The following is a 27,504-nucleotide window of genomic DNA, read 5'->3' on the forward strand; positions in this document are numbered from 1 at the left end:
AAAGGTATATTACCTAGGTAAGGACCTAGGTCATCGTTTTCGGTTGTGAAAGGGGGTATTTTTCATTGAAAGTCTGAGTTCTATCGCATATTATATATTAATAATAGAGATATCCGAGTCATTGAGTAATTTCCCTAAAAGATTTTGTTGCTTATATTTTGTTCTACAAACATATTCGTTCTTCCTTCTTACCACTAGATTACTTCTTTACTAAACTAAACACGCCATCTATCCACAGGTGTCGATAATAATCAACGCCGCAGCCACTGTCAAGTTCGACGAGAAATTGTCAATAGCAACCAACATCAACGTACGAGGCGCGAAAGAAGTCATCGCACTGGCTAAGGAGTGTAAGAACTTGAAGGCAATGACACACATTTCGACTGCATTCTCACATACACATGTCAAACGTTTGGAGGAGAGGTGAGTTGATTTCAGCGCCATCTTGTGAATTTTGGAACTAACTATTTGTCAATAAATATGTGATTGGGTGAAAAACTTTGCTATCGGGCATGCCGTCGATAGTTTTTAGACCCACCTTATAAGATTGGGAATCCTAAAGACGTCCCGCTACAGATAAGAGGTTTAGGACCAAAAAGTCTGGGTATAGGTAAAGTCTATTTTTTATTCCGTAGACTGAAATGACATTTCATAGTATGAACATCATGTGTCATCTCATACTATGAAATGTCATTTCAGTCTAAGGAATAAAAAAATAGACTTTAATAGTGGGTATGGATGAGGCATTTTGTTTCCTAACAATGAAAAAAAATTTTTTTTTCAGATTCTACGAGCCCCCCATGGCCGTGGAAGCGCTAGAAGCAATCTCGCAGATTGATGAAAACCTACTCGAAGATATCACACCCAAGTAAGCAATCTATTTGCTTGACCAAGTACCTATATCAAACAAAGAAATTATAAAAAACTCATGAGAAAAGTAGGCTTTGAACCTCTTTACACTCTCTTTACAGACTTCTCGGCAAGTACCCCAATACCTACTGCTTCACAAAAGCCGTCGCGGAAGAGGCCGTGCGTAAATACGGAGAAGGCATGCCTATCTGTATCGTCAGGCCGTCGATAGGTGAGTCCAAGCTGGTTCCAAGCTACAGACCCATTCATAGCATAGAGAATATGTAACGTTATCTATGAAAAGGGACCTTATTGTCGATGGCGCTTACGCCATTATTAACGATGCGCCGATATAAATACAATGCCGCGCGACGCTGTGCGGCGTAAGCGCCATCGACAATAAGGTCCCTTTTCATAGATAATTTCCAGTCACTGGTAGGTTAACGGTAGGATAACGGATTCCGACCAATCCTGCGGCCAATCACCGTATTGCCAGGCATGTGAGTAGATCTTGAATAGTGTCGCCACACCACACCCAAGTCCCCTGCTGTTATTTGGTCGCTTCCTGTCGCCTTCTTCTTCTTAAGAGACTAGCTAGCTAGAGCAGTAGATCTTTCGGAGCGAAGGATCGAGTATTAGTTAGACCATTTTATAAAAATTTCAATAAGAATTTTGTGTATCACACACCAAACTACTATAATGGATTGGCTTATTAAGCGGCGACAAGTTGGTACTTAAGTTAACCCAAATAGAATCCAACAATTCTAAGTCAATGAAAAAGATAAAACCGATTCTACGACTGGTAGCTAACATTGTGGGATTCTACAAATCTATGGACAAAAGTTGAAGGTATCATACATGCTAAAGGTAGTTCACCCAGTAATGACCAATATCTTATTAGTCATGAGGAAACGACTGAAGAGAGAGATTGTACGGTAATATTTTACTTATTTTAGTTAAAATTAGACCTGCTATCTTCAGTCTCGAAATTTCCCGATTTCCAGAGAATTCCCGAGACTGAGTTTGTCCCAGTCCCGGGAAATTTAAAACCTTTCCCGAGACTGATTTTGCATGCCCTATTCTAGTGGTATCAACGTATGAAGAACCTGTGCGCGGCTGGACTGACAGCGTCTATGGACCCTCTGGTCTCATGGTTGGAATCGGTTGTGGGGTACGTAATGCTCTTTTTCACACCACCTATTCGGAAAGAGCTTTTTCTTCCCTGCTAGGAGGGATCAAAGTGGCACTTTCCTCCCTGGTAGGAGGGATCAAAGTAACACTTTTCTGTTCTAGCACACTATTTTTACATTCTTTTGCACATTCTTTTTTTAGCTTAAATAATCTGTTTAGGCATAGAGAAAAAAATACATAGAGTGCTCACTCATCAGTTTTAGTACCAAAAAGACGAGTAGCGGAACTATCAGTACTGCTACTTAACAATAGATGTAGCACCAACCGGAAAGTCTTATGCTGTTGAGATAAGACTTTCCGGTCGGTGCTACATCTATTGTCAAGTAGCAGTACTGATAGTTCCGCTACTCGATGCTAGATGTAGACACTGAAATTAATAGTCTGAACTGATGTATGGAGTGAGCACTCTTGTCTTACTATATTTCTCTATGGTTTAGGTATCAGATTGTGTCAACACTAAGATTTTTTTATTTTCCTCATAGTTGATGTGAAAAGCAGTACGTATGTGTCACACGGTATCAAAATTATTTCGTCTTGGGCGTTAACACTTGAATCCCTCATTACGCTCAGGATTCTACTTTAGAATCCATCGCTTTATTAAGGGTTCAATGTACGCCCTTGACGGAAATATATCATTTTGATCCCTTGTAACACAAACTACTATTCTTACTAGCCCTTTCGAAACTTGGCCTTGTTAGTTTCCATCAGAGTAGGGTCCATATGCTTCATGTGCAATAAGGACCGGTCTATCAGAATTTCTATTGTAATTTCCGATAAAACACCTTGATGCATAAGGACCCTTCTGTTTGGAAAGCCACATTTACTTGATTGTTCCCCTAAATCTCTTCTTCCATCTACTTTTCTTTGAGACATATGTTTGTTACACGTAGTTTGGCGGCCTCCCAGCCTAGTCTGTAGTCTGTACTGACAGTGACCTTGCCCGTGATACATAAAACCGGAGATCCCGGGTTCAAATCCCAAGCCTTTTATTGAGACTGTGGCTAGGTCGATTTGTGTAAGATTCTAATATCATATTCTAATATCGTGTACGTAAAAACTAGACAAGTCAAATCCTGAACTTTAATTACACTCCAAGCAAACTAGAACTTGGCACCCATATATATCTCAATTCTTTTTCCGGCGAAGTGAACGACGAATATTCTTAATATTGAACTTGGCTCTCATTTCACATTTATGTTTTTGATGGGATTGAGTTTACTGTGGGGCTAGGCCGATTTGTATAAGATCCTGATATCATATAACTTCCTGTATTGCAGGTTCTCCGCACAATGTACATGGACACAGATAAGCAGGTGGACCTGGTGCCAGTAGACTACGTAGTTAACTCCCTGCTAGCCGCCACCTGGCACACCGCCAAGAACTTTAGAGAGAAGTAAGTAGAAATGTATATTTCCATTTGTTTATCTAAGTATGAACACTCAGGAGCGGTAAGATAGTAATTTTTTTATTACCTGTCATGCCATGCGTCACTTTCGCCATAGAGAAAAAAATACATAGGGGAAACTGGGGAGGGTTGATCACCCCTTTTGTTTTTAGCATACATTTTCTTAACTATTTGTAGTATTGAAAAACTTTATAGACCATACGACTCAGAATTTATCTCTTCATTAATAGTTTGAATTAGAACAGATTTGTGCAATAAATTAGATCATTATTTAATGAGAACCCATACTGTTGACTTTTACCATGTGTCCCCTATGTAAGGGAGACTTGTTTACCCCTGGTCGGGAGCCTTGATCCTAGGGGGATCAAGTGACCCTGGTTCTTGGGACACATGGTAAACATATTTTTACCATGTCTCCCCATACCAGATTCTCATTGATTATATAACTCGGATCGCTATTAGCAATGCATCTATAATTTGTAAAATACACAGCAAACATATATATATTGCATCTTCCATGCTTTGAAGTTGTATTTCCGGTAATCAGATGTCTAAGCCGAAGGGATCAAGTCTTCCAGATTTGGGGACACTTGGTAAAAAGATTTTAAGTGGCAATGTCACATTTCGAGGGTAGTATCTACATTAATTTATTCACTTTATCTACAGAAAATTAATATATGAAGATATCAAACACATATTAATCCATAATCTTATACTTTTAAAAAACAATGTAATCGTATTATCCATAAAACAACGTAAAATAGGGAATCAATTTTTGTACCAAAAAAAAAGTAAAAAAAAAAACAAAAATCTAAGTTATTAACATAAAATTTCTTGTAACAAGCTAATTTTTTTAAAGTTCGTATGAAGGTATTTTTAGCGTAAGATACCTACAGCAATTTTAATTTTTTTACCCATCACTGGTCGTTATTGTTTACTATAATAAATAAGTTTAGAAATTTACTGCTCACGTTTCGAGGACGGTGTTTGAGCTGCATAATCCTAAAATCCTTTCTATGGACCGTCGGTTCTATAGTACATAAGGTCGGAAAGCCATTGAAATAGCATTTCATCCATAAAAACAAATATCGCCGGTTGAAAACCAAATATCGTTATAAGTGTTTCTTGTCGACCGAGTAACATCCCCTGTGTGTAAAACGTTTAACTTGATAAAAAAGACCAAGTACGGGTAGTTCGTAAAATGTTGATGTCAACTTTAGTCAGTTTTTTCAAAGGCCACGGGGATAATTCCGTTTTCGGAGTCGGTTGTATAATTGAAAACTGAATTATACGCCATTAAATTCCGTTTTAATAAACAATAATGAGTCAAAAACCTTGAAAGTTTAAATCAGTGTTTCTCTGGTCGTACTTTCGCGGCATGATTTACTAAAGAAAAGAAAATATTTATGATAGCTCTATGAATCATTTTGTAAGTAAATTTATTACAATGTATACTTGATCGCTTTGGGGGTGACATGATCCCGGAATCATATCTCCCCTGAAGAAAAAGACAAAGTATCCCCATACATAGTAAGATTATAAAACGTGCCGTACTCGAAACATGTGTTCGCGTATATCAATGTAATCCAAGTTAATCATCACTTCAATAAACAACAAATAAAATAAGCACACTCACTAACATCATTTCCATCTCATATTATAAAATAAATCCAGTTAAAGCTTACCGAATATTGAATATAGTACGCAGAAAATCTTTCACCGTCCGCCATTTTTGAACCACTGACTTTTCCGATACAGTGCCATGACAGAACGTGAAGTTAGGAACGAATGAATGAGTGTTACCAGCGCAAAAAATTGTATCTCGTTTGGTTTGATTAAAAATTAAGTTTACCAAGTGTCCCCTAGGGATCGACCCTCCCCACCCTCACCTAGAGTGCTCACTCCATACATCAGTTTTGGTACCAAAAAGACTATTAGCATCTAGCATCGAGTAGCGGAACTATCAGTACTGCTACTTGACAATAGATGTAGCACCGACCGGAAAGTCTTATGCTGTTGAGATAAGACTTTCCGGTCGGTGCTACATCTATTGTCAAGTAGCAGTACTAATAGTTCCGCTACTCGATGCTAGATGTAGACACTGAAATTAATAGTCTGAACTGATGTATGGAGTGAGCACTCTTGTCTTACTGGGTGAATCAACTTTTCCTTGTCACTCGTTGCCATGGTTACGTTCTCCTGGGCCACTCTTTAAAACCTGATTTTTAGGCATTTAAACTCACCAAACACGCTTTTTTGTGATACTTATAAACCCGTTCCATAGAGGGTCGTCTACCAAGCGTGTCAGAAGAAGGTGGTGTACAATACAATGTCTTCTAACAAACTATGCTACTATTGTCTCTTGGCTGACCAGACGGAATAATAACAAGAAATAGTTAATCCACCCTACTATATTTCTCTATGCTTTCGCACTTACATATTTGTTACAACGTGACAGCCATGGTGACAAATGATAAAGAGCCGGCCATCATAGTCCTACTGCGGGCGCAGTATTTATCGCCTGTCACTATGCCCGTCACTTAATTCTTAGAGCGTGACAGGCATGGTGACAAGCGATAAAAATGCGACCGTGCTACGCCGCCAGGGTCTCGTCTTTCTTCGTAATCTTCAAGGATGAAGATTTAATTCAAGTTTGTTATTAATCAAACTTACATCGGTAACATCGAAGAAATAACCAACTCGGTCATGCTATTTGCATCGATTTTAGGTAGGTACCGTCAAGTGGGGTAACTGAGGACAGTAGACAAAGGAAGTATACCTTCCCAAATTATATGAACGTGGCCGATTTAAATCTTTGAATCACTTTATAATGAAAAAAAATTTTCTTAAGTTACTGCAACTATCTCCAGTTACCCTACTTGACGTTATACTTTGAAAACATGAAAAATCATATTTAAAAAAAAACAGTGCATACAGAATGTCACTGAATTTATCAGAAAAACCAGTAGGAAATCAGGCTCTGCTGTATTGGGATGTGTCTCTGAATCTAATAAACGGCTAATGTTCTAATATTTTCTATGGACTTATCGAGAATTGTCTCCTGCTATTCCAGCCAAACGTCAGACATCCCAATCTACAACTTCGTGTCGGGCGCGCAGAACCCACTGAAATGGAGCGCGTTCATCGACATGAACCAGAAGTACGGGATCGAGAAACCCACCACTAAGGCCGTTTGGTAGGTCACATTTTTGCTATTTATGATGCCATTTCAGTACCTATCCTCTATCTTTCTGGTTTTTTGTTGGTAGAATGCAATGTAATCTCGTTTATTCATGACGTTTAGTTATGACGTATGGTGGCAGCACTGTCGCGCTCTTTACTGTGTGTGAATCTATGGTGGCGGTTTAAGTTAACTACTGAAATAAAATATATTTCTATTTTTGGGAAAACCACTTGTTTTACTTAATTTCCAATAGGTTATGGGCCCAGGCACGTAATCCTATAGAATAAAGTAAAACATTTGGGTCGGACACTGTTTCGTCGAAGAAAATTACTGTCGGCACCGGCGCGACACGTTGCGCGCATTTTGAGGTTAAGTCGGCGGGAAGGAAAAATACTTGCAACGCAAGGACGGGACGAACAAAATACACCATGGATGAAAATAAATTATCCGGGAATCACATTAAATTGGAAGGAGCCTCTAATTGGAATGTGTGGAAGTTCCAATCAATGATTTTGTTGCGGAGTCATGATCTTCTAGAAGTGGTACAGGGGACAAAGGTGAAGCCAGAAGTTGCAACTGAAATACCAAAATGGGAAAAGCTCGACGCTAAGGCACAAACATGGCTTGTTACAAGAATGTCAGAAAATGCAATGATGCATATCATAACTTGTACTACGTCCGCGCAAATGTGGAAGAAATTGGCTAGTGTTTACGAACAAAAATCTGAAACAAGCATCCACATCGTGCAACAGCGATTTTTTCAATATAAGTACGAAGAGGGAACAGATATGTCTACCTTTTTATCCAAAATTGAAGAAATGCAAAATCAGCTGAAGCAGATGGGAGAAGATATTTCTGAAAATTTCGTCATAACAAAGGTACTGATGTCACTTCCAGATTGCTACAAGCATTTTGTATCCGCGTGGGAATCGGCGCCAGATGATAAACAAACCTATGATAATCTCGTCGCTAGATTGTTAATAGAAGAGGAGCGGTTGAAAGATAAACAGGGCGAGCCTTCGCAGTCATCGTCGTCGGCCTTTGTTGCGAAGAAAATAGAAAAGAAAGACGCGAAGTGTAATAAATGTAATCTACGGGGACATTTTCAAAGTGAGTGTCGTAGTAAGCGGAACAATAACAATTCGGAAAGTGAAAATAAATACTTTAAAAAGTGTTATTACTGTAAAAAGCAGGGACATTTAAAAAGTGAATGTTGGTTTAGGAAAAATAAAGACAAAGAAAGTAACGCGTTTGTGAGTACATCTGGACAGTTACAAAAAGTACAGTGGCTAGTGGACACTGGGTGTAGTGATCATATGTGCCCTGATCGGGATTTGTTTACAACATATACTCCAGCGTTATCGAACAAAACAATTACTGTCGGTAACGGTAATTTGTGTAGTGTGCATGGTTACGGACAGATGGCGGTGCAAGTCTATGATGGCGATAAATGGATTGATACGACCATAGACAACGTTATGTTTGTACCGGAATTAAAAACAAACTTACTATCTGTCAAATGTCTTACAGATAGAGGTTATATTACCATCACCGACAAAAAGACTTGCAAAATTGTTAAACAAAATAAAGTGTGTGCGGTTGCGTATCGTAACTAGGGTTGCCAACCGTACTATATTATATAGTATTGTACTATATTTTGGCTCTCTGTACTATATACTTTTGGAAAAATATATAGTACGCTATAATACTATATTTCTGATTAAACGTATGTTACACTTATGTTTAGTATTTTATCTAAAAGTACCATATTTTTTTGAAATGTACTATAATTTTGATGCCCTATTCTGGAAAATACTATATTCTACCAAAAAATAGTTGGCAACCCTAATCGTAACGGACCTATGTATTTATTGGAAGTGCATTACAAACACGGTGCAGCGAACGTGGCTCAGTCACAGTCAAGTTTAAAGGACTGGCATAAAAAACTTGTTCACCAAAATATGCAACATGTCAAGACCGTGCTTAAAAACAATAATATATTAGTGAAAGACGATACGGACGTAAAGTGCGAGAGCTGTCTGGAGGGCAAAATACACCGTTTGCCTTTCAGTGCTAGTGAAACCAAGACGACAAGGACCTGCGAACTTATACATGCAGACACATGCGGGCCAATGGAGGTGCCGTCTGTGGGTGGATCCAGATACTTCGTTATCCTAAAAGATGACTACTCAAACTTCAGATCTGTATACTTTGTAAAAGGGAAGGATGAAGTGAAGAATTGCATTGAGAACTTCATAAACAGAGCTGAGAATACCACCAACAATAAAGTGCTTTACTTCAGATCGGACAACGGATTAGAATTTGTGAATAAGGCTGTGCAAGACTTATTTTCTAAACGTGGCATAATACATCAAAGAACAGTGCCATACACAGCAGAACAAAATGGAAAAGCGGAACGCGAAATTAGAACTTTATCTGAAGCAGTTAGAACAATGTTGTGTGCGGAAGGTTTGCCAAAGAAGCTGTGGGCAGAAGCTGTTAAAACGGCAGCTTATGTTTTAAATAGAACCAGTAACAGCAATGAAGTTGGAAAAACCCCATATGAAACATGGACCAATAAACACTATGACATAAATAACTTAAAAGTGTTTGGTACTCCTGTCCACGTTCATATCCCGAAGGAAAAGAGAACAAAGTGGGATTCAAAAGGAGAAAAGGGAATAATGGTCGGCTATGGAGAAGATGTTAAGGGCTACCGAGTGTTCTTTGAACAGTACAACAGTGTTGAAACCAAGAGAGATGTTGTGTTTCTAGAAGGAGGTCAGGAAGAGAAGGAACAGATAGTTTACCTAGATTATGACACTGATCTACCTGCAAGTGCTAATGAGGATCAGGAGAGACCTGTGGAGGAAGAGGTCCCACCAAGTGAGAACATGGAGCAACTGGAGTCCGGCGAGGGTGAGCGGCCGTCCGGCCAGGTTCTGTTAAGCCCAAATGAATCTGTTGAGACATTAGAAAGCGATGGAAGTACATATGTACCATGCGCCAGCGATGACGGATCCAGTGATGAAGGTGAAGATCACACACCACAACGCCAGAGAGCTACTCGTGTAAGAAAACAGACTTCATTCTATAATTGTCATCACGTCTCTTCAGAAGAAAGTGAACCAAAAACATACAAAGAAGCTATGCGCAGGAAGGACGCCAGCAAGTGGCAGGAGGCTATAGAAAAGGAATTGCAGACCCTGAAAGACAACAATACGTGGGTATTTTGTGAAAAGCCTGTCACTGAAAAGACTGTAAGTAGCAAGTGGGTTTTTAAAATTAAAAATGGTGATCAATATAAAGCTAGGTTAGTAGCCAGGGGCTTTGAACAAAGTGATATGCTTGACTTATGTGAAATATATGCACCAGTAGCTAACCTGTCTACCTTTAGGTTGTTTGTATCTGTAGCTACAAAATTAAATTTACCCATTTACCAGATGGATGTAACGGGGGCATTTTTATATGGGAACATTGAGGAAACCGTCTTTTTAGAATTACCAGAAGGTGCATATAGTGGTAATAAAAATGTTGTTAAATTAAAGAAATCCTTGTATGGTTTAAAGAAATCACCAAAGTACTGGAATGAGAAATTTAATTCCGTAATAATGAAACAAGGTTTTGTTAGGTCTCAAAGTGATACTTGTTTGTATACAAAATGTAGTGGTAACGCCAAAACTTATGTTCTATTATATGTAGATGACTTACTAATTTTTGGAAATGATGAAATTGAAATATGTGGCCTTAAGTCACTGTTAAATAGGGAATTTTTTCCGGTTCCGGTGCTTTAACAGTAAACATGAGTGTCAGTGCGTCCCGTGAAAAATAAATAAAAAGTCAGTGTAAAAGAAGCAAAAAAGAACTGGACTGTGAATAATAATATAGATTAGAACTGTACGAAAAGATACTAGTGATAATTTCAACGTCTTACGTAAAATTCGCAACAAAAAATCAGTGAGAAAATCGAAACAAACATAACCTCCAAAGTTAAATGTCATAGATCAGACCACAAATCGGATCTTATTTTGCCAACATAACGAAATAATTTATAGTGTTGTCACAAAAAAAAATAAACACCGACAAAAGTGACACATCGCAAATACAAGCAACCTAACAAGAAAAACTGCGTTCCATTTCAAGCAAACTTTAAACGTTTCGTTATTGCATCATGGAGAACATGGACGAGCAAATGAAATTACTGTTTAATAAAATGAAGGAAGAACTAGAAAAACAAACTAGTATAATAAATCAAACGGTCCAACAAACTATTTCGTCAACAATAGAAGAAAAGTTACTGCCGATTAAACAGGAAACCGAGCAACTGAAACACGAGAATAACATGCTGAAATCAAAAATGAAAAACTTGGAAATAGAATCGAGGCGGAACAACTTGATCATTCACGGTGTGGAAGAAAAAGAAAGAAACAGTACCGAGCTGATGGATATAGTTTTGGAAACTTTAAATAGTATTGACAACAAATTAAACAGTGAGGAATGGGACAAGTGGGAGATTAGCAGAGCAGAAAGATTGGGGAAAAAGACCGAGAATAAAATAAGACCGATTAAAATAACTCTGACATTAGGATGGCGAAGAATGGAAGTTCTAAGAAACAAAAAATATTACCCAAAAAATGTGAAAATTACTGAGGACTTTACAAAAGAAGTTCTTGAAGAGAGAAAGGCCCTCATACCGAAAATGATAGAGGCTAGAGAGTCGGGAAAATATGCCATCATAAGACATGACAAACTTGTAATTAAGGAAAAAAGGGCAGAACACCAGGATAAAAGAAAAAGGGTACCGTCCTCACCGCCGTCTAGCCCATCCACACCAATAAACAATTCAAAAGGGATAGAAGAGCAAGCAAAATTTACCCGGCCTACCAAACAATCCAAAATAACACAGCCAAAAAAGTAACATCATACTATAACCGGAAAACAAACACCCACAACAATACAACACCACCAATCAATCAAACTAAAACAACACTCCCCAAGCCGACTGGTCATCGTGGGGATTGCGACCAATACCCTTCTACAAACAAAATACATACCAAGCCTAAAAAGTGTTCAAATGCAAACAATATTATAAATACAGAAACATATAATCAATACAACAGGAACAATAACAGCAACACTAAATTAAGAATAGCGTCGTACAATGCAATAACCCTAAGATCAGAAGATAGATTAGAGGAGCTATGTTACGAATTAGACAAGGTCACATGGGATGTCCTTGGCCTTTCGGAGGTTCGAAGACAAGGAGAAGAATGTATCAAACTCCAGAATGGGCATACCCTGTACTATCGAGGGGATGACAATGTCAGCCACGAGCATGGAGTCGGTCTCCTAATTCATAGAAGACTCAATGATAACATCAGATGTATTGCCTCAGTGTCGGACAGAATAATATATGTTTTACTCCAGATTACTAAGAAGATTACTCTTAAAGTTATACAAGTATATGCACCAACTAATACCGCATCAGACTTAGAAGTGGAGAAACTCTACGAAGACATTAGTGCTTGCATTCGGGACAAAAAGAGCACATACACAGTAGTAACTGGGGACTTCAACGCTAAAATAGGCGCAGAAAGAGACGGCACAGAAACTTTTATTGGCAGATTCGGCTTCGGATCTAGAAACTCCCGCGGGAACATGCTTATCAACTTTATAGAACAAGAAAAACTGTTTCATATGAATTCGTTTTTCGATAAGAGACCTGCTAGAAAATGGACATGGATATCTCCAGGAGGAAAATATAAAAACGAAATTGACTACATCTTCTGTAGCCATAAAAGTATAGTGCAAGATGTCAACGTCCTAAACAGTTTCTACACAGGAAGTGACCACCGTATAATCCGAGCTACTATATGTATTAACACACGCTTGCAAAGATATTCCTCCATAAGGGCAAAAAACATTCGAGTTAATACGGTCCAACTTAACATGTGCAAAGATCAGTACCAACACCGGCTGACTCAAGAACTAAGTCATTTAGACGAGCATTGTGACCATGAAACAATTATTCACACCATACAAAATGCTCTATACGGGATAGCGCGAGATCTAACACCTGGATCAGCAAAAGTAAATCGCCAGAAGTTTAGTACTGAGACCAGAGACCTTCTAGAAGAAAGGAGAACTCTACTACGCGAAGGCAAAGGGGGAACAGACTACTTTAAAAACCTTTGCACCAGAACTAGAAAGCAAGTCGAGGCAGACATTGATGCATATCGGGAAAAAACCGTTAAGCATATAATAGACAAATATCAGGGCCCTAAGGTATTTCGCAAAGCTTTAAAACCAGGAAAACAGCAAATCACTAAACTCTTAGATGAAAATAACCAGCTTGGAATAGAGTTAAAGCAACTACTAGAAATAACACACAAATATTACTCAAACTTATACACATCCCAAAACCCCAAACCAAGAGGAGTGGCGAAACGCAAAATTATGAACGTTGGCTCTGAAGATGTTCCGGAAATAACAACATGCGAAATTGAACATGCCCTCAGAAAAATGAAAAATGGCAAGTCGCCCGGCAGTGACAACATCGTTATTGAGATGGTAAAGGATGGAGGAGATAGAGTGATTGAGCTACTTAAAACGGCTTTCAACAAATGCTTGGAGGAGCAAACTATACCCGAGGTCTGGAATTGTGCCACAGTCATCTTACTTCATAAAAAAGGCAATAAAGCAGATTTGAACAACTATCGCCCCATCAGCTTGCTATCACACCTGTATAAACTCTTTACGAAGATCATTACTCTACGCCTCACCAAGAAACTTGACTCATATCAGCCAATGGAGCAAGCTGGATTCAAGAGTGATAACAGCACGTTGGATCATATATTGTCTATGAGAATAATTATAGAAAAGACGACTGAATATCAAATGCCCTTGTGGTTAGCATTTATTGATTACAAAAAAGCATTTGACAGTGTTGAAACATGGTCGGTCATAGAATCACTGCAAAATGCACGTATAGATCACCGATATACTGCCCTAATCGAAAATATGTACAGGAGAGCCACCTTAAAAGTGAACCTACCCCCGCTGACGGAGCCAGTTCGGATTGAGAAGGGCGTACGACAAGGTGATACGCTTTCACCAAAATTGTTTACTCTGGTGCTAGAGGACATCTTAAAAAGCCTGAACTGGGAATTCGAAGATCGAACGGTTTTCCTTGGAGTCACTTTAGACGCAAAACTGCAGTGGCATGCACATATAGCCACTCTAGCCGGCAAACTTAGTTCTGCTGCCTATGCAGTGAGGCGAATCAGACAGCTGACAAACGTAGAGACGGCCAGGCTGGTATACTTTAGCTACTTCCACAGTGTTATGTCGTATGGAATCCTGTTGTGGGGAAAAGCGGCAGACATTCAGACAATATTTGTGCTGCAAAAACGAGCTGTACGTTCTATCTATGGACTGGGCGCTCGAGCATCCCTGAGAGAGAAATTCAAAGAAGTGAACATTCTTACCCTTGCATCTCAATACATACTTGAGAATATTATGTATGTTCGGAAAAACGTCCACGAATTTAAGCTTAACAGTGATATCCATAACTATAACACTAGAAACAAACATAAACTTTCTGTGCCCGCCCACCGCCTCCGTAAGGTTAGTACGTCTTTCGTCGGGAACTGTACACGTTTTTATAACAAAGTTCCCACTGATATAGCGAATTTACCACTTAACAAATTTAAGTCACACATTAAGCGCTCCTTGTTGAGTAAGGCGTACTACACTGTAAATGATTTTATAGATGATAGAGATGCCTTTAAGCCGGCAGCTTGATTTCGATAGTATAATAAGAGTTAATATGTATTGTTTTTCTTTTCTTTTTTTTTCTTTTCATTGTGAATTAATCATGCTAGTCTCCAGTAGAATTGACACATGAGACCATCATGTTCTCGATTAATTAGGTATATTGTTTATATTGCTTAATTTAATTTTAGTTTTTGACACTTGGAGACCTTATACATCTCTAAGTTTTAATTTTATTTTTAATTTGTTTGTACATATTTATATTTTTAATGATTCTGACACTTGAGAGACCTATACATCTCTTAGTCAATATAGGGCATTTTGCTTAGTAATTATGTGAAGATATACCGTTTTTCATGTAACATACAAGAACAAAATGTTGTGTCTCACAGCTATACATTATTACAATTTAAATATTAATATGGCCCGGCAGCTTGAATATGTCATGCTCGCTTAAAAGTCTTTGCTTACGGTGGCGTTGTTGATCGGGTCGCCACTTTCCCGAATGAAGGTTGAGAGAGGCGATGGCTGAGATACGCGTCATACTCGTGAACGGGTGCTGTTTGTGGAGACTGGTCTATTTAAGCTAACACGAGCTATTATATTTAGTAACTTTATTTTTGAGTATAATTACATGGACACACCTCATTCGGTTCTCGTATGCTATTTTATTTTTACTATCATTTTCTTTAATTTAATGAATGTTTTAATTAGGTATACAGGATTTTGACTCTTGGAGACCCTATACATCTCTAAGGATAATTTGATTAACTACTATATATTTTAATCTTTTAGTTATGATGACACTTAGAGACATTTACATCTCTAAATAATTTTAGATTATAGTTTTTGTATCTTTGTGTTTTTTTTTTTTTCAATACTATTGTTATTGCGTTTTCTGTAATTCGACATTTAGAGGCTTTATACATCTCTATGTTAGTTTGATTTGATATTTACGGCTTAGTTGTATTTTATAATTATTGATGTGTTTTTTTTTTGCTGTATGTAAATTCCATATTGACGTGTAAAAGTGCCCTTGTGGCCTATTTGCTGAATAAATGTTGATATTTGATATTTGATATTTGATATTATTTGAATCGTGGATTGAACATATGGGGTAGTCGCTTAAATAATTTGCGGTTCGCTGATGATATTGTTTTGTTGGCAAGTAACCCCGCTGAACTTCAAAGTATGATTCAAGAACTCAGCGATGCCTCTATACGGTGTGGCCTGGAAATGAATCTAGACAAGACAAAAGTTATGACAAATACAGATGTCAAGGCGAATATCACAGTTAACCATACTGCCATCGAAACGGTCGATAAATACGTGTATTTGGGACAAGAGATAGTGACTGGAAAGAATAACCAAACCAATGAAATCAACAGACGCGTACGGCTAGCCTGGGCAGCCTATTCCAATCTCGAGTTTGCCTTCAAAATGAAACTTAAGGCCGAACAAAAAGCACGCATATTTGATCAATGTATCCTGCCTGTTCTCACTTATGGAGCTGAAACCTGGGTTTTCACCAAAGGCATATTACGTAAACTAAGCGTTGTCCAGCGGGCGCTAGAGAGAAAACTGGTGGGGATCACATTGAGAGACCGTAAAACGAATGAGTGGCTGAGACAGCAGAGCAAGGTCACGGATGTTGTAAAACGCGTAGCCAGTTTGAAGTGGGAATGGGCTGGTCATATGGCACGAAAGACCGACTCGTGGAGTAAAAGAATACTCGAGTGGCGACCATGGGGAGAAGAACGTCCTCCAAGTAGACCCAATATGCGTTGGGAAGACGACATCAAAAGGGCTGCGGGGATGAGATGGCTCCAGGTTGCACAGAACCGTGACGAATGGAGAAGAATGAAGGAGGCCTACACCCGAAGGGTAGAAAAGGGCTAAAGAGAGAGAGAGAGAGAAATAGGGAATTTAAGATGAAAGACCTAGGTTTGGTGTCTAAATTTTTAGGTATACAAGTAAAACAAGATCTGAAAAATGGGGTCACTGAATTAAACCAGAAAGAATATCTTGAAAATGTCTTAAATAAATTCGAAATGCAAAATTGTAAAGAAATGTCAACCCCTATGGACCCAAATTTTAATGCCAAAATCTTTGATGACAATGAGTCTGTGATAAATAAAGACATAGAAAATAAATGTAGAAAAATTATAGGCAGCTTGGTCTATGCAGCTAACGGCACTAGGCCAGATATTAGTATTGCAATTTCGATTTTAAGCAGATATCAGAATAATGCTAACAGTATGTTGCTAACGGCTCTAAAGAGAGTACTTAGATATATAAAATACACACTAAACTATTGTTTAATATATAAATGTAACAATGATATGTTAATTGGATATTGTGACGCTAACTGGGGAGGAGATTTAAAAGATAGGAAGTCAACCACTGGTTATTGCTTTAAGTTTGCCAACTGCTTAATTAATTGGTGCTCAAAGAAACAGGCTAGTGTCAGTCTATCTTCTACACAGTCAGAGTATGTAGCAATCAGTATGGCGGCAAGTGAAGCTTGTTGGCTTATAAATTTGTTAAGAGATTTTAACATTGAGAATGTCTGTCCTGTTGTAATGCTTAGCGATAGTCAAAGTGCCATAATGGCTGCAAATACTGACTGTGTTAAGCGGTTGAAACATATAGATATAAGGTTTCATTATATAAAAGAGTTAATTAAAAAGGGTAAATTATTGTTAAAATACATAAAAACAGAAGATCAGACAGCTGATATGTTTACTAAGGCATTAAATAAAAACTTGTTATCAAAGTTTATAAAAAGCTGTGGTTTGTATGAACAATAAGTTAATATCCTTTTTGTCTTGTTAGAATATACATATAGGTATATGTAATGTAGGGATTACATTGAGGGGGGGTGTTGGTAGAATGCAGTGTAATCTCGTTTATTCATGACGTTTAGTTATGACGTATGGTGGCAGCACTGTCGCGCTCTTTACTGTGTGTGAATCTATGGTGGCGGTTTAAGTTAACTACTGAAATAAAATATATTTCTATTTTTGGGAAAACCACTTGTTTTACTTAATTTCCAATATTTTTGTTAATAAGATCGTCTAACAATGACCATAGAGAAATATAAGTAAAGAAAGAGTGGTAACTCCATACATCAGTTTTCCTACCAAAACGCGAGTTATTTCGTAGTCGACATCTAATGTCAAGTAGCGGACATTATCAGTTCTGCTAGTTGACAATAGATGTCGCTAATATTATAACCGCGGATGCACCGGAACTCTATTTTCAACTCTTTCTGATTATAATATTAGTTGTAAGTAAATTGTTTTAGTAGCACATCTTTCGTCAGTAGCGACACTTGTGACATCTGGTGTCAAGTAGCGGTACTAATAGTTCCACTACGTGACGTTAGATGTCGACTACGAAATAACTCGCGTTTTTGTGAGAAAACTGATATATGGAGTCACCACTCTTTCTTTATTTATGTATATTACTCTATGGTCCAGGACTATTTATTTTGTCTTTCTATGTTCAGCCATGCGAAATAGTCTATCTATGCTCTTCACTTTTCAATGCTGTATAGCAGGTTTTAAAAACAGATGTGTCTGTGGGATTCTAAATTTGTGTGCTATGCTACAACACAACGTTTATCTCCAGGTACTACGGGCTGACGCCAACAAGCAACTACCTAGTATTCCTAGGCCTCAACTTTTTCTTACATCTCTTGCCCGCTCTTATCGTGGATGGGTACTGCGCGCTAGTCGGGCGAAAACGAGTGTAAGTACCCACATTTTTTTTTTCATAAACTTGTCTTACACTAGTACTTACTCATGATCATACATATATAGTTGGTCTAACCAATTTGTCGGTAAATAAGAACAAAAAAACTATACTCATCCTTTTCTTTTGGTGCTAGTACTAGTGTAAGACAAATAAGTATGATTCTCTCTGTCTATGTTTGAAATGAGACAGACCTTTGACCAACTATATAAGAAAAAATGTTGCTGGCGACTTCCAGCAGTAATAACATACACTAATCTATGACTTCCAGCGCTGACCTCACGATGAAACCATTTCTGATTCGGTTTCGGTAGATGTCGCTGTGAGTCTTTCAATGGAAGGGAAAAGTTAATCAAGAGTTTTTAACCTAACAAAGCCGTGTGTTGAATACTACGTTTTTATTATTACTACCTACAATATGAATTTGAAAACGCAACCTTTAACGTTCTACTACCTGGCGGTCTAGCATGAGTTGCGTTCTGGCGCGCGACTCCATACTTGAAGTCGCGCCAGGCGGTCTAGCATGAGTTGCGTTCTCGCGCGCGACTCCATACATCTTGCGCGACTTCAAGTATGGAATCGCACGCGAGAACGCAACTCATGCTAGACCGCCTGTTGTTATACTGTGTACCTACAAAACTGTTACGAAACTATAAACCGCATAAAGAAGACGCTAGATGGCGCTGTACTTAAAATTAATGTTTTCCGGCCTATTATTCTAAAATATCTTATTTACAGAATGCTAAAATTCTACAACAAAGTGATGAAACTGGCCAGAATCCTGTTCTACTTCACCACGCAAGAGTGGCACTTCTCAGACCGCGGCGTGCGGGCCATATGGGGCAGTTTGGACCCCTCAGACCGAGTGGTGTTCCCTTTCAACATGTCCGAAATGTCTTGGGATTACCACGCTGAGACATTTATTGTCGGTGAGTAACATTAGTAAGACAATATATGTACCGCTTTAGGTAAAGTCTGGGCCATATGGGGTCATTACGACCCCGTAGACCGTGTAATCTTCCATTTCAACATTTCGGATATTACTGGATCAGTTTGAAAAATTATGGCCTCGACTGTCTATTTCCCCGAATGTCCAGTTTTTTCGTATCGTAGTTTTGATATGCCTGATACTGAAATGACATAGGTACGTACAGTTGACGTCAAAAATATGTTTACACTCTTGCACCTTACTCCGTTGTAATAAGGTGAAAAATGTAAACACATCTTTGACGTCGACTGTACCTTAGTACCCATCAGTTGCTTGTCATTTCTTCCACACTGATGATAATTTTATCCGCAGGTCTTCGCGTATACCTGGTCAAAGACGACCTCTCCACTCTGCCAGAAGCCAAGAAAAAGTGGGACAGGTAAGTTTAACTTACCACGAGCTTTACTTTGCGCGCCATCTGTTGAATAGATGGAAAACTTTTCGTTTCTTATTGGAATAGCTAGAACCCTAAGGGCTCATTTAGACGGTGCGAGAACTCGCATGCGAGTTTCATTACATTGCATCATTTGATCGGTCGGCTGTGTTGATGTAACCTCAATGGTCCGCAATGTAACTAAAATCGTATATGAGTTCGCGCGCCGTCTAAATGAGCCCTAAATGGCCCAACAATCATGGAGCGTGACTGTATCTAGGTACCTATACAAGTATTTATATATATCGTCGCCGACGTCCTACCCGACCACACAAGCCTTCTTGAGCTTACTGTGGGATTGGGTCGATTTGTGTAAAATATCCTATATTTATTTAATTATTTACTGATGTAAGTAATTTACAAATTAACAATAATTCCTTTACCCTTGCAGATTGTACTACCTCCACCAGTTCGTGAAGCTGGTGTTCTTCGGTCTGCTGCTGAACCTCGCCTATCTCGCGCTACGGTCCGTCTCAAGAGTCGTGCTAGGGTAAATAGATATTTGAGGTTAGGAAACTTGAGATTAAAACTGCCGTGAGACATATGTCTGTCAAGCCGGATATGTCAGTAGCAATGTAAAGCAAACTAAAGTATGGTATCCCTAGGAAACTAATAAAAAGCAGCAATGTACATCGAACAACGATGAAATGTAAACAAAACAGTTCCACAGATCAGATATAAATGACAAGCGATTTTCGAACAATTCAAACGTAGTGTTGTTAACCTGCGATATTTCAAATTGGCCGCCTTTTTCTACTGACAATATTGGCTTGACCAAGTACATATTACGGTTTAAACTCACGTGTTTTAGTCACTCGCGACGTTTCGGAGAGCCTAAAGTCTCCTTTCTCAAGCACTAACAGTGCGAGCAGCGTTCACGACGGCCGTGCTAAAGGGCCCTCCAGTGTGGAGGGGGCTTAAGGAGACCTAAGCTGTCCGAAACATGTCGCGCGAGTGACTACATGTGAATTTAAACCATTTAATTAGTTTAAACCTGAGATTGTTACGAATAAGGTTAGATTAATTTATGTGAAAAGTGATATGATAGTTGTTGTAAAAGATCAATAGTAACAACTAGAAGCTTAACTATAGCATACACAAGTAAGGATAGAGTGTTCACTCCATACATCAGTTTTGTTACCAAAACGCTTTATAATTTTCATAGTCGACATCTAGCGTCAAGTAGCGGATTTTTTGTATGACCTCTGTTAAATGCCTCTTAACAAATGAGATTAAAAAAGTAAAAAAGGACAAGGAGTGATCGTATTTGTAATGTTCTTTTTTTGTTTAGGTAAGGTAAACGTACTGGTGCTCGACGCGGTTCCAGTACATGTCGTCTTGAAACTTAAGTCATTGTCAATAGAGGTGACAGCAGGGTGCCATCTATTGGCCATTAGCATGTCGAACACTAGTACGTTTACCTTATATAACTTTTTTTGTTAGATTTTAATGTGAATTTACAACATATGAACTGAAACCTTTACATTCAGATTCAGATTATGTATGTATATATTAAATTATGTATCAGATTTGGAACATGACATTATACCTACTTTATTTTTAACAAATTTTTGTACAAATTTTTACAATTTGTTATTAATTGTTTGCTCAAATCATTTTAAGTCCAATAAAAAGTTTTTTTAGTAATTGTGTTTCTTTTTGTTTTTTAATTAGTATTTATAGCCGGAGCTAGCCACGGCAATAGGTATGCAATTTATAGAGCAACGAAATCCCTCTAGTTAGTATGCCATACTATCATTATTAATTAATCCGGGCGCCTGGCAGCTGTCTAGCGGTGGGTGTGGGAGTGGATGGGCAACAAAGTGGTTGTAAAATCAATTGAAGGTGTGCAATTTATAGAGCTCTGTGTTTGGTGTGATATAATAGCTAATTATGTATTTAATTAAAATATAACAATGCCAGGCGTTTTATTTGGGGGAAAAGTAGTGCCGTGATAAAAATCGATAAAATACACAATTACTTGTGCGCCTGTAGGAAGATCACGAGCAAATTGCACCTGACTCACAATCTATGCGTAAAGCAATTGTGAGTACTTCCTGCAGGCGCACAAAGTGATTGTGTATTTTCATCACCTGGCACTACTTTTCCCCCAAATAAAACGCCTGGCATTGTTATATTTGAATTAAATACATAATTAGCTATTATATCACACCAAACACAGAGCTCTATAAATTGCACACCTTCAATTAATTTTACAACCACTTTGTTGCCCATCCACTCCCACATCCACCGCTAGACAGCTGCCAGGCGCCCGGATTAATTAATAATGATAGTATGGCATACTAACTAGAGGGATTTCGTTGCTCTATAAATTGCATACCTATTTACGTGGCTAGCTCTTAGACCATTAGGTATTTAAAAAAAAACATATGAAGAAGCGATTTATATTTATTACAACAACACAACATATATTTAATAAATTTAAAAGTTAAAACCACTATATACAAACAAGATATTAGGCTTATTTTGTACAATTCTATATCATATATTACTATTAACTATATTTCAATACAATATAAAAAAAATACCGAATGTCTAGTTTGATACCGTCAACTATTTAACATTGCCTGGATGCCTGTGGCTTAAACAACTGTCTATATCTAATCACTACATAGTATAAAACAAAGTCGCTTCCCGCTGTCTGTCTGTATGTATGCTTAGATCTTTAAAACTACGCAGCGGATTTTGATGCGGTTGTTTTTAATAGATAGAGTGATTCAAAAGGAAGGTTTATGTATAATTTGTTAACCCGTGCGAAGCCGGGGCGGGTCGCTAGTTACTAATAATAGGAGAATAGCGGCCATTATTAGGAATTAGACTAAGACGACTGTTTTTTTATGGTATAGGAAGCAAACGAGCAGACGAATCGCCTGATGGTAAGCGATCACCGTCGCCCATGGACACCTGCAACACCAGAGGGGCTGCAAGTGCGTTGCTGGCCTCTAAGATGGGAGTATTACGCTCTTTTTTTTGTTTTGTGATGTTAAGCCAGGCAATGGTGGGCATGGTAGCAGTGTTGACAGTTACAAATGAAAATATAGACGAAATACGAGTCAAAAATCTTTATTTACCCAATTGTCCATCTCGCTCTTGTACTAATCAAGCAACAGAGACGTAAATCCGGCCGCTGTCAAATTTATAAAAAAAAACGAATTGGGGAGCGTTCAAGTATTACGTAACGAATTTGGGCGGAGGGGGGGGGGGGGCGGTCTTGTAAAACGTTACGATGCGTTACAGGGGCGGGAGGGGGGGTTTGAACTACGCGTTACGTAACATTGTTTTTTAGCCCTTCAGAACTTTATGGTACTTTACGCCACATAATTGTGGCCTTTTACACCCTTTCCAGGGTCCATGTATGTAACATCTAAAATGGTATGCAAATAAAGATCTCTATCTATCTATCTATCTCTATCTCTTTAGGTAAAAAAATGGTCACTTTGTGGTTACGTTACTAGGGGGGGGGGACGGGGACAGAAAAACGTTACGGCGCGTTACATGGGGGGGACGGGGGGTCAAAAATGTCCAAAAATTGCATTACGTAATACTTGAACGCTCCCTTGGAAATAATTATAATATAAGATATTCGGTGTGGGGTCGGGACAATTTAGTCCGGTTCAACCCCACCAAGACACAAGTTTGCGCCTTCACCGCTAAGAACACCCCATTTACTGTGGTCCCACAGTTCCAAGGCACAGCCCTTAACATGTCAGGGAGTATTGGGATCCTTGGTGTCGACATCTCCGGTGACGTCCAATTCCGTAGCCATCTGGAAGGTAAGGCTAAGCTGGCATCGAAAAAACTCGGTGTGCTCAATAAAGCGAGGCGATACTTTACTCCGGGGCAAAGACTGCTGCTTTATAAATCGCAAGTCAGACCCCATATGGAGTACTGCTGTCACCTTTGGGCAGGAGCACCTGGATGCCAGCTTGGACCCTTCGACTCAATCCAAAGGCGCGCTGTACGAATCGTCGATGATCCCAAACTCACAAGCGGTATTGAACCTTTAAGTCTGAGGAGAGACCTTGCCTCCTTATGTGTGTTCTACCGCTTGTACAATGGGCTGTGCTCTGAAGAATTGTTTGACATGATGCCAAAGGCAGCTTTCTATCACCGCACCGCTCGCCATCGGCAGGGTGTTCATCCACACACCCTAGAACCTAAATGGTCGCGTACTGTGCGGTTTAAGAGGAATTTCCTCCCGCGGACGCTCCGGCTGTGGAATGAGCTCCCTTCCGAGGTTTTCCCGAGGGTCTACAGTATGGGGTTCTTCAAAAAAGGAGTGTACAGGTTTTTAAAAAGGTCGGCAACGCGCATGTAACACCTCTGGAGTTGCAGGCGTCCATAGGCTACGGTGACTGCTTACCATCAGGCGGCCCGTATGCTTGTTTGCCACCGATGTGGTATAAAAAAAATAAGATTAGCAACAAGATAACATATGTAATAGTTGTATTGCCGTTATATATTACATGAAGGAACTTATGCATACTTATCTTAACCTCCTAAGGTCCAAGGTCCTAACTATAGTACTTCTTCAGTTTGATGAAGTTTAAACCATATTCAATCGGAATAGAGTTGCATTTGTTTTGTTTCGTCAAATTTACAAACAAATAAAAATCAACTCTATTCCCTGCATATATAGGTTCAAATTTCGGTGGCAAATATTGGGTTTGTCATTTGTATGTCTGGGCCTTGGGGGGCTAATCCTAACCTTAATTAATTAAATTGTTCTAAAATGTGCACATTTTACTAAAAGGGTACATTTTGAATAAATATTCCACAAATAGTATTCAAAATGTACTCATTTTTATAGCTTTTGACTATGATATTGATATATCTAAAAGATAATTGGGTCAATCAACAATTTCTTGTTGTTATTCTGTCCATCAGCGAGGAGACAATAGTAGCATAGATTGTTAGAAGAACTGCTGTACCATGTTCTACTAACATGCTCAGTAGATGTCCCATTATGGAAAGGTCTTATAACTACCATAAAATGCAAGTTTGGTTCATTTAAATACGAAAAACCTAGAATTTTAAGAGTGACTCAGAAGTCCGTAACCATAGCAACGTGTGACAAGAAAAAATTGATTAACCCAATTACTAAATAAAAAATGTAAAACAACCATCTACATAAAATTTTGACTAAAATTGAAATTAAAATATGACATCCACTAAATATATCAAATGTCCACAAATAAAAATGCATTGTAGTAAAGAACCGTATTTTTTGAACTTATAATAACAATAAAAAAAGTTTATTAACAATTTTTTCGAAGTTAGATGTATACAATACAGTCATACATACCACGTAACGTACATACATTGCTCATCATCTTAGTACACTAGCTATTATTTGGGGCATTATCTATGAAAAGGGACCTTATTGTCGATGGCGCTTACGCGGCACAGCGTCGCGCGGCATTGTATTTATATCGGAGCATCGTTAATAATGGCGTAAGCGCCATGGACAATGAGGTCCCTTTTCATAGTTAACGTCACATTTAGACAATTCAGTCACCGGAAAAAGTCAAAATTCAATATAAATAGAGTTAGACCATGCTAACTTGGCAGCGATTTTGATGTCACAAGACCCACTGTAATTGGTGCTATCTTAAATGTACGTATTTCTTTTAAAATTTGGCATATTAGTTACAAATCGTATATGTATGGTATGTATAATCTAAGTAGTTCTTTTTTGCCAAAAACACACTCCTTTTTTGTACAAGATGCCTCGTTACAATAAAAAAAAGGTTTTTACTTTTAATTTTTGTAAAAGATAATTTATTTATTCATACCCACAACATACATGACACTGACAACATACATGATCAAACGGCGAAATACTTTTAAAGATATATTTTATATTACTGTACTAAAATAGGTCTACAACCGCTACCAGGGGCCCGTTTCTCAAAAGCTTGTAACTTGTAATACAAGTGGAAGTCCCTTTCTAACAAAAGCTGTCAAAAAGTGACATCCGCTTGTATTACAAGTTACAAGCTTTTGAGAAACGGGCCCCTGGCATACACACCGTATGTTTCATTTTAAAACTCAATTTTATACATATTTGATCTACTTTTCTTTTGTAACATACAGTTGTTACCATGGTGTATGTGTACCTGCAATAATATGTTACTCTTCGGAGGACGTAAAAATATGTGACACGCTCTTATGGCTCTACAAATAAGATCGTGTCAGATGTTTTTGCGGCCTTCGTTGTGTAACATATTATTGCAGTAGTTGTCATGTCAACACAACCTAAACCAATAATACACTCAACTCTAAATTCGTACAAAAAATTCTAATTCTAAAAATCGTGTCTTCAAAAATATGGATCTAATCAAAATCATACTTTTAGCATAGAGAAATATAGTAAGACAAGAGTGCTCACTCCATACATCAGTTTTGATACCAGAAAGACTATTAATTTCAGTGTCTACATCTAGCATTGGGTATCAAGTATCAACTCAACTCAACAACATAAGACTTTCCGGTCGGTGCTACATCTATTGTCAAGTAACAGTACCGATAGTTCCGCTACTCGATACTAGATGTAGACACTGAAATTAATAGTCTGAACTGATGTATGGAGTGAGCACTCTATGTATTTTTTTCTCTATGCTTTTAGGGACATCCTATATGTATTAATTATACTAGAGTCTGTAATGTGGTGAATGTCCACTTTTAGTGTTTAGCAGTAACGCTTTGGTTTACTGCGACATAAACGCATATTGCTTGTGTCAGCGCAACCTAACGTGTATAAAACAATAGGCATTTAGAGAATAAAGGTTCAGAATGTTCTTATACTAGCACACATAAGGTGTTTAACTTCCACTAACTCCTCACCCGACTCTGCTCGTCAATATAGCTACTTATAATATCTGATGGCGATCCAGACCAGTGAACCAACAAGGAACTAACACTCAAGAAAGAAGGAAAAATCAAGCAAGAAAAAAAAAGAAGAACCACTTTTTCAACACCAATCCACGCAGTCAGAACCGACCAGCTTATCAAGAATCAAGAAACAACCGGAGAAGAACCAACCAACATCAAAAAGCGGAAACCGCGTTAAGAAAATAAATTAAGAAGAGCGAAGAGCGCTGTCCAGGGTATCCCGGCTCGCAAATCAAGAGGTGTCCAGGGTTATCCCGGCCCATTTCAAGAGGAGTCCAGGGTTATCCCGGCCCACTAACATCGTCGTAAGCAGAGCCAGCCATACGAAGCGTCAAGCGAGCGCCACATGGAGGTGCCAGCTCGCCAGGCCACGCCAGCAGCAGCAAGAATGCCGGTCGCGAACTCGCACCGGACCGGACGAAGACGAAGCCGAGGACGGCCAGCCACGCAGCAATAGGATGTAAATCCTACATGTAATTTATGATTTTAATTAATTTTCTCTAAAAGCCAGCATTTTTTTTCCAATTCAGTAGCAGTCATATTTAAATCGTTCATAATTATTAAAGGTTGTCGCTAAACTCAATTTCGTCTCGAGCATAAAAATTTTTCATAAGAAATCATAATATAATATATAAATTAAAAGTGTCGAATAGTGTCCTCGATCATGTATGTTGCAATTTGCAGCGCGTGCCACGCGTTGTGCGCACGTCGACAGAAAACTTAACTAGGCCGCGAGACTTTGCCGCGAGTTAGATTATTTTAATAAGCGATGAATGAAATTTGATACATCGCATAACGATTAAATAATTAACAACTCAATTCAATAAAATTATTTAATTGTTTCTTAGTAATGATTGATACTTTAGCTACGTGTCGGACTGATCACCTGATATACAGCGAAAGTTTGATTTATTACATCGTTTTTTTTTTAATTTTGGAAGTTAAATAATAATGTTTATTTTATAGAAATCTTACAGTACGGTACAAGTTTGAAAGTTTTAAGGAGTTTA

General features: G+C 38.4%; 1 protein-coding gene across 2 annotated transcripts in view; it reads left to right on the plus strand.

The window, feature by feature from the left end:
- The window catches only part of LOC134660466 (fatty acyl-CoA reductase wat-like), a 57,815-nt gene extending 37,714 nt beyond the window's left edge, over nucleotides 1–20,101 (plus strand). For both annotated transcript variants that reach the window (XM_063516221.1, XM_063516222.1), the window contains 10 exons: nucleotides 239–423; nucleotides 785–868; nucleotides 972–1,081; nucleotides 1,935–2,020; nucleotides 3,318–3,433; nucleotides 6,519–6,641; nucleotides 18,036–18,155; nucleotides 18,897–19,087; nucleotides 19,459–19,525; nucleotides 19,971–20,101. In XM_063516221.1, the coding sequence (XP_063372291.1) occupies nucleotides 239–423; nucleotides 785–868; nucleotides 972–1,081; nucleotides 1,935–2,020; nucleotides 3,318–3,433; nucleotides 6,519–6,641; nucleotides 18,036–18,155; nucleotides 18,897–19,087; nucleotides 19,459–19,525; nucleotides 19,971–20,073 (1,185 nt within the window). In that variant the 3' untranslated portion in view covers nucleotides 20,074–20,101. The remainder of the gene's footprint in view (nucleotides 1–238; nucleotides 424–784; nucleotides 869–971; nucleotides 1,082–1,934; nucleotides 2,021–3,317; nucleotides 3,434–6,518; nucleotides 6,642–18,035; nucleotides 18,156–18,896; nucleotides 19,088–19,458; nucleotides 19,526–19,970) is intronic.
- Nucleotides 20,102–27,504: the final 7,403 nt, after the last annotated feature.

The sequence above is a fragment of the Cydia amplana genome, chromosome 27 (assembly GCF_948474715.1).
Source record: "Cydia amplana chromosome 27, ilCydAmpl1.1, whole genome shotgun sequence".
NCBI classification, from domain to species: domain Eukaryota; kingdom Metazoa; phylum Arthropoda; class Insecta; order Lepidoptera; family Tortricidae; genus Cydia; species Cydia amplana.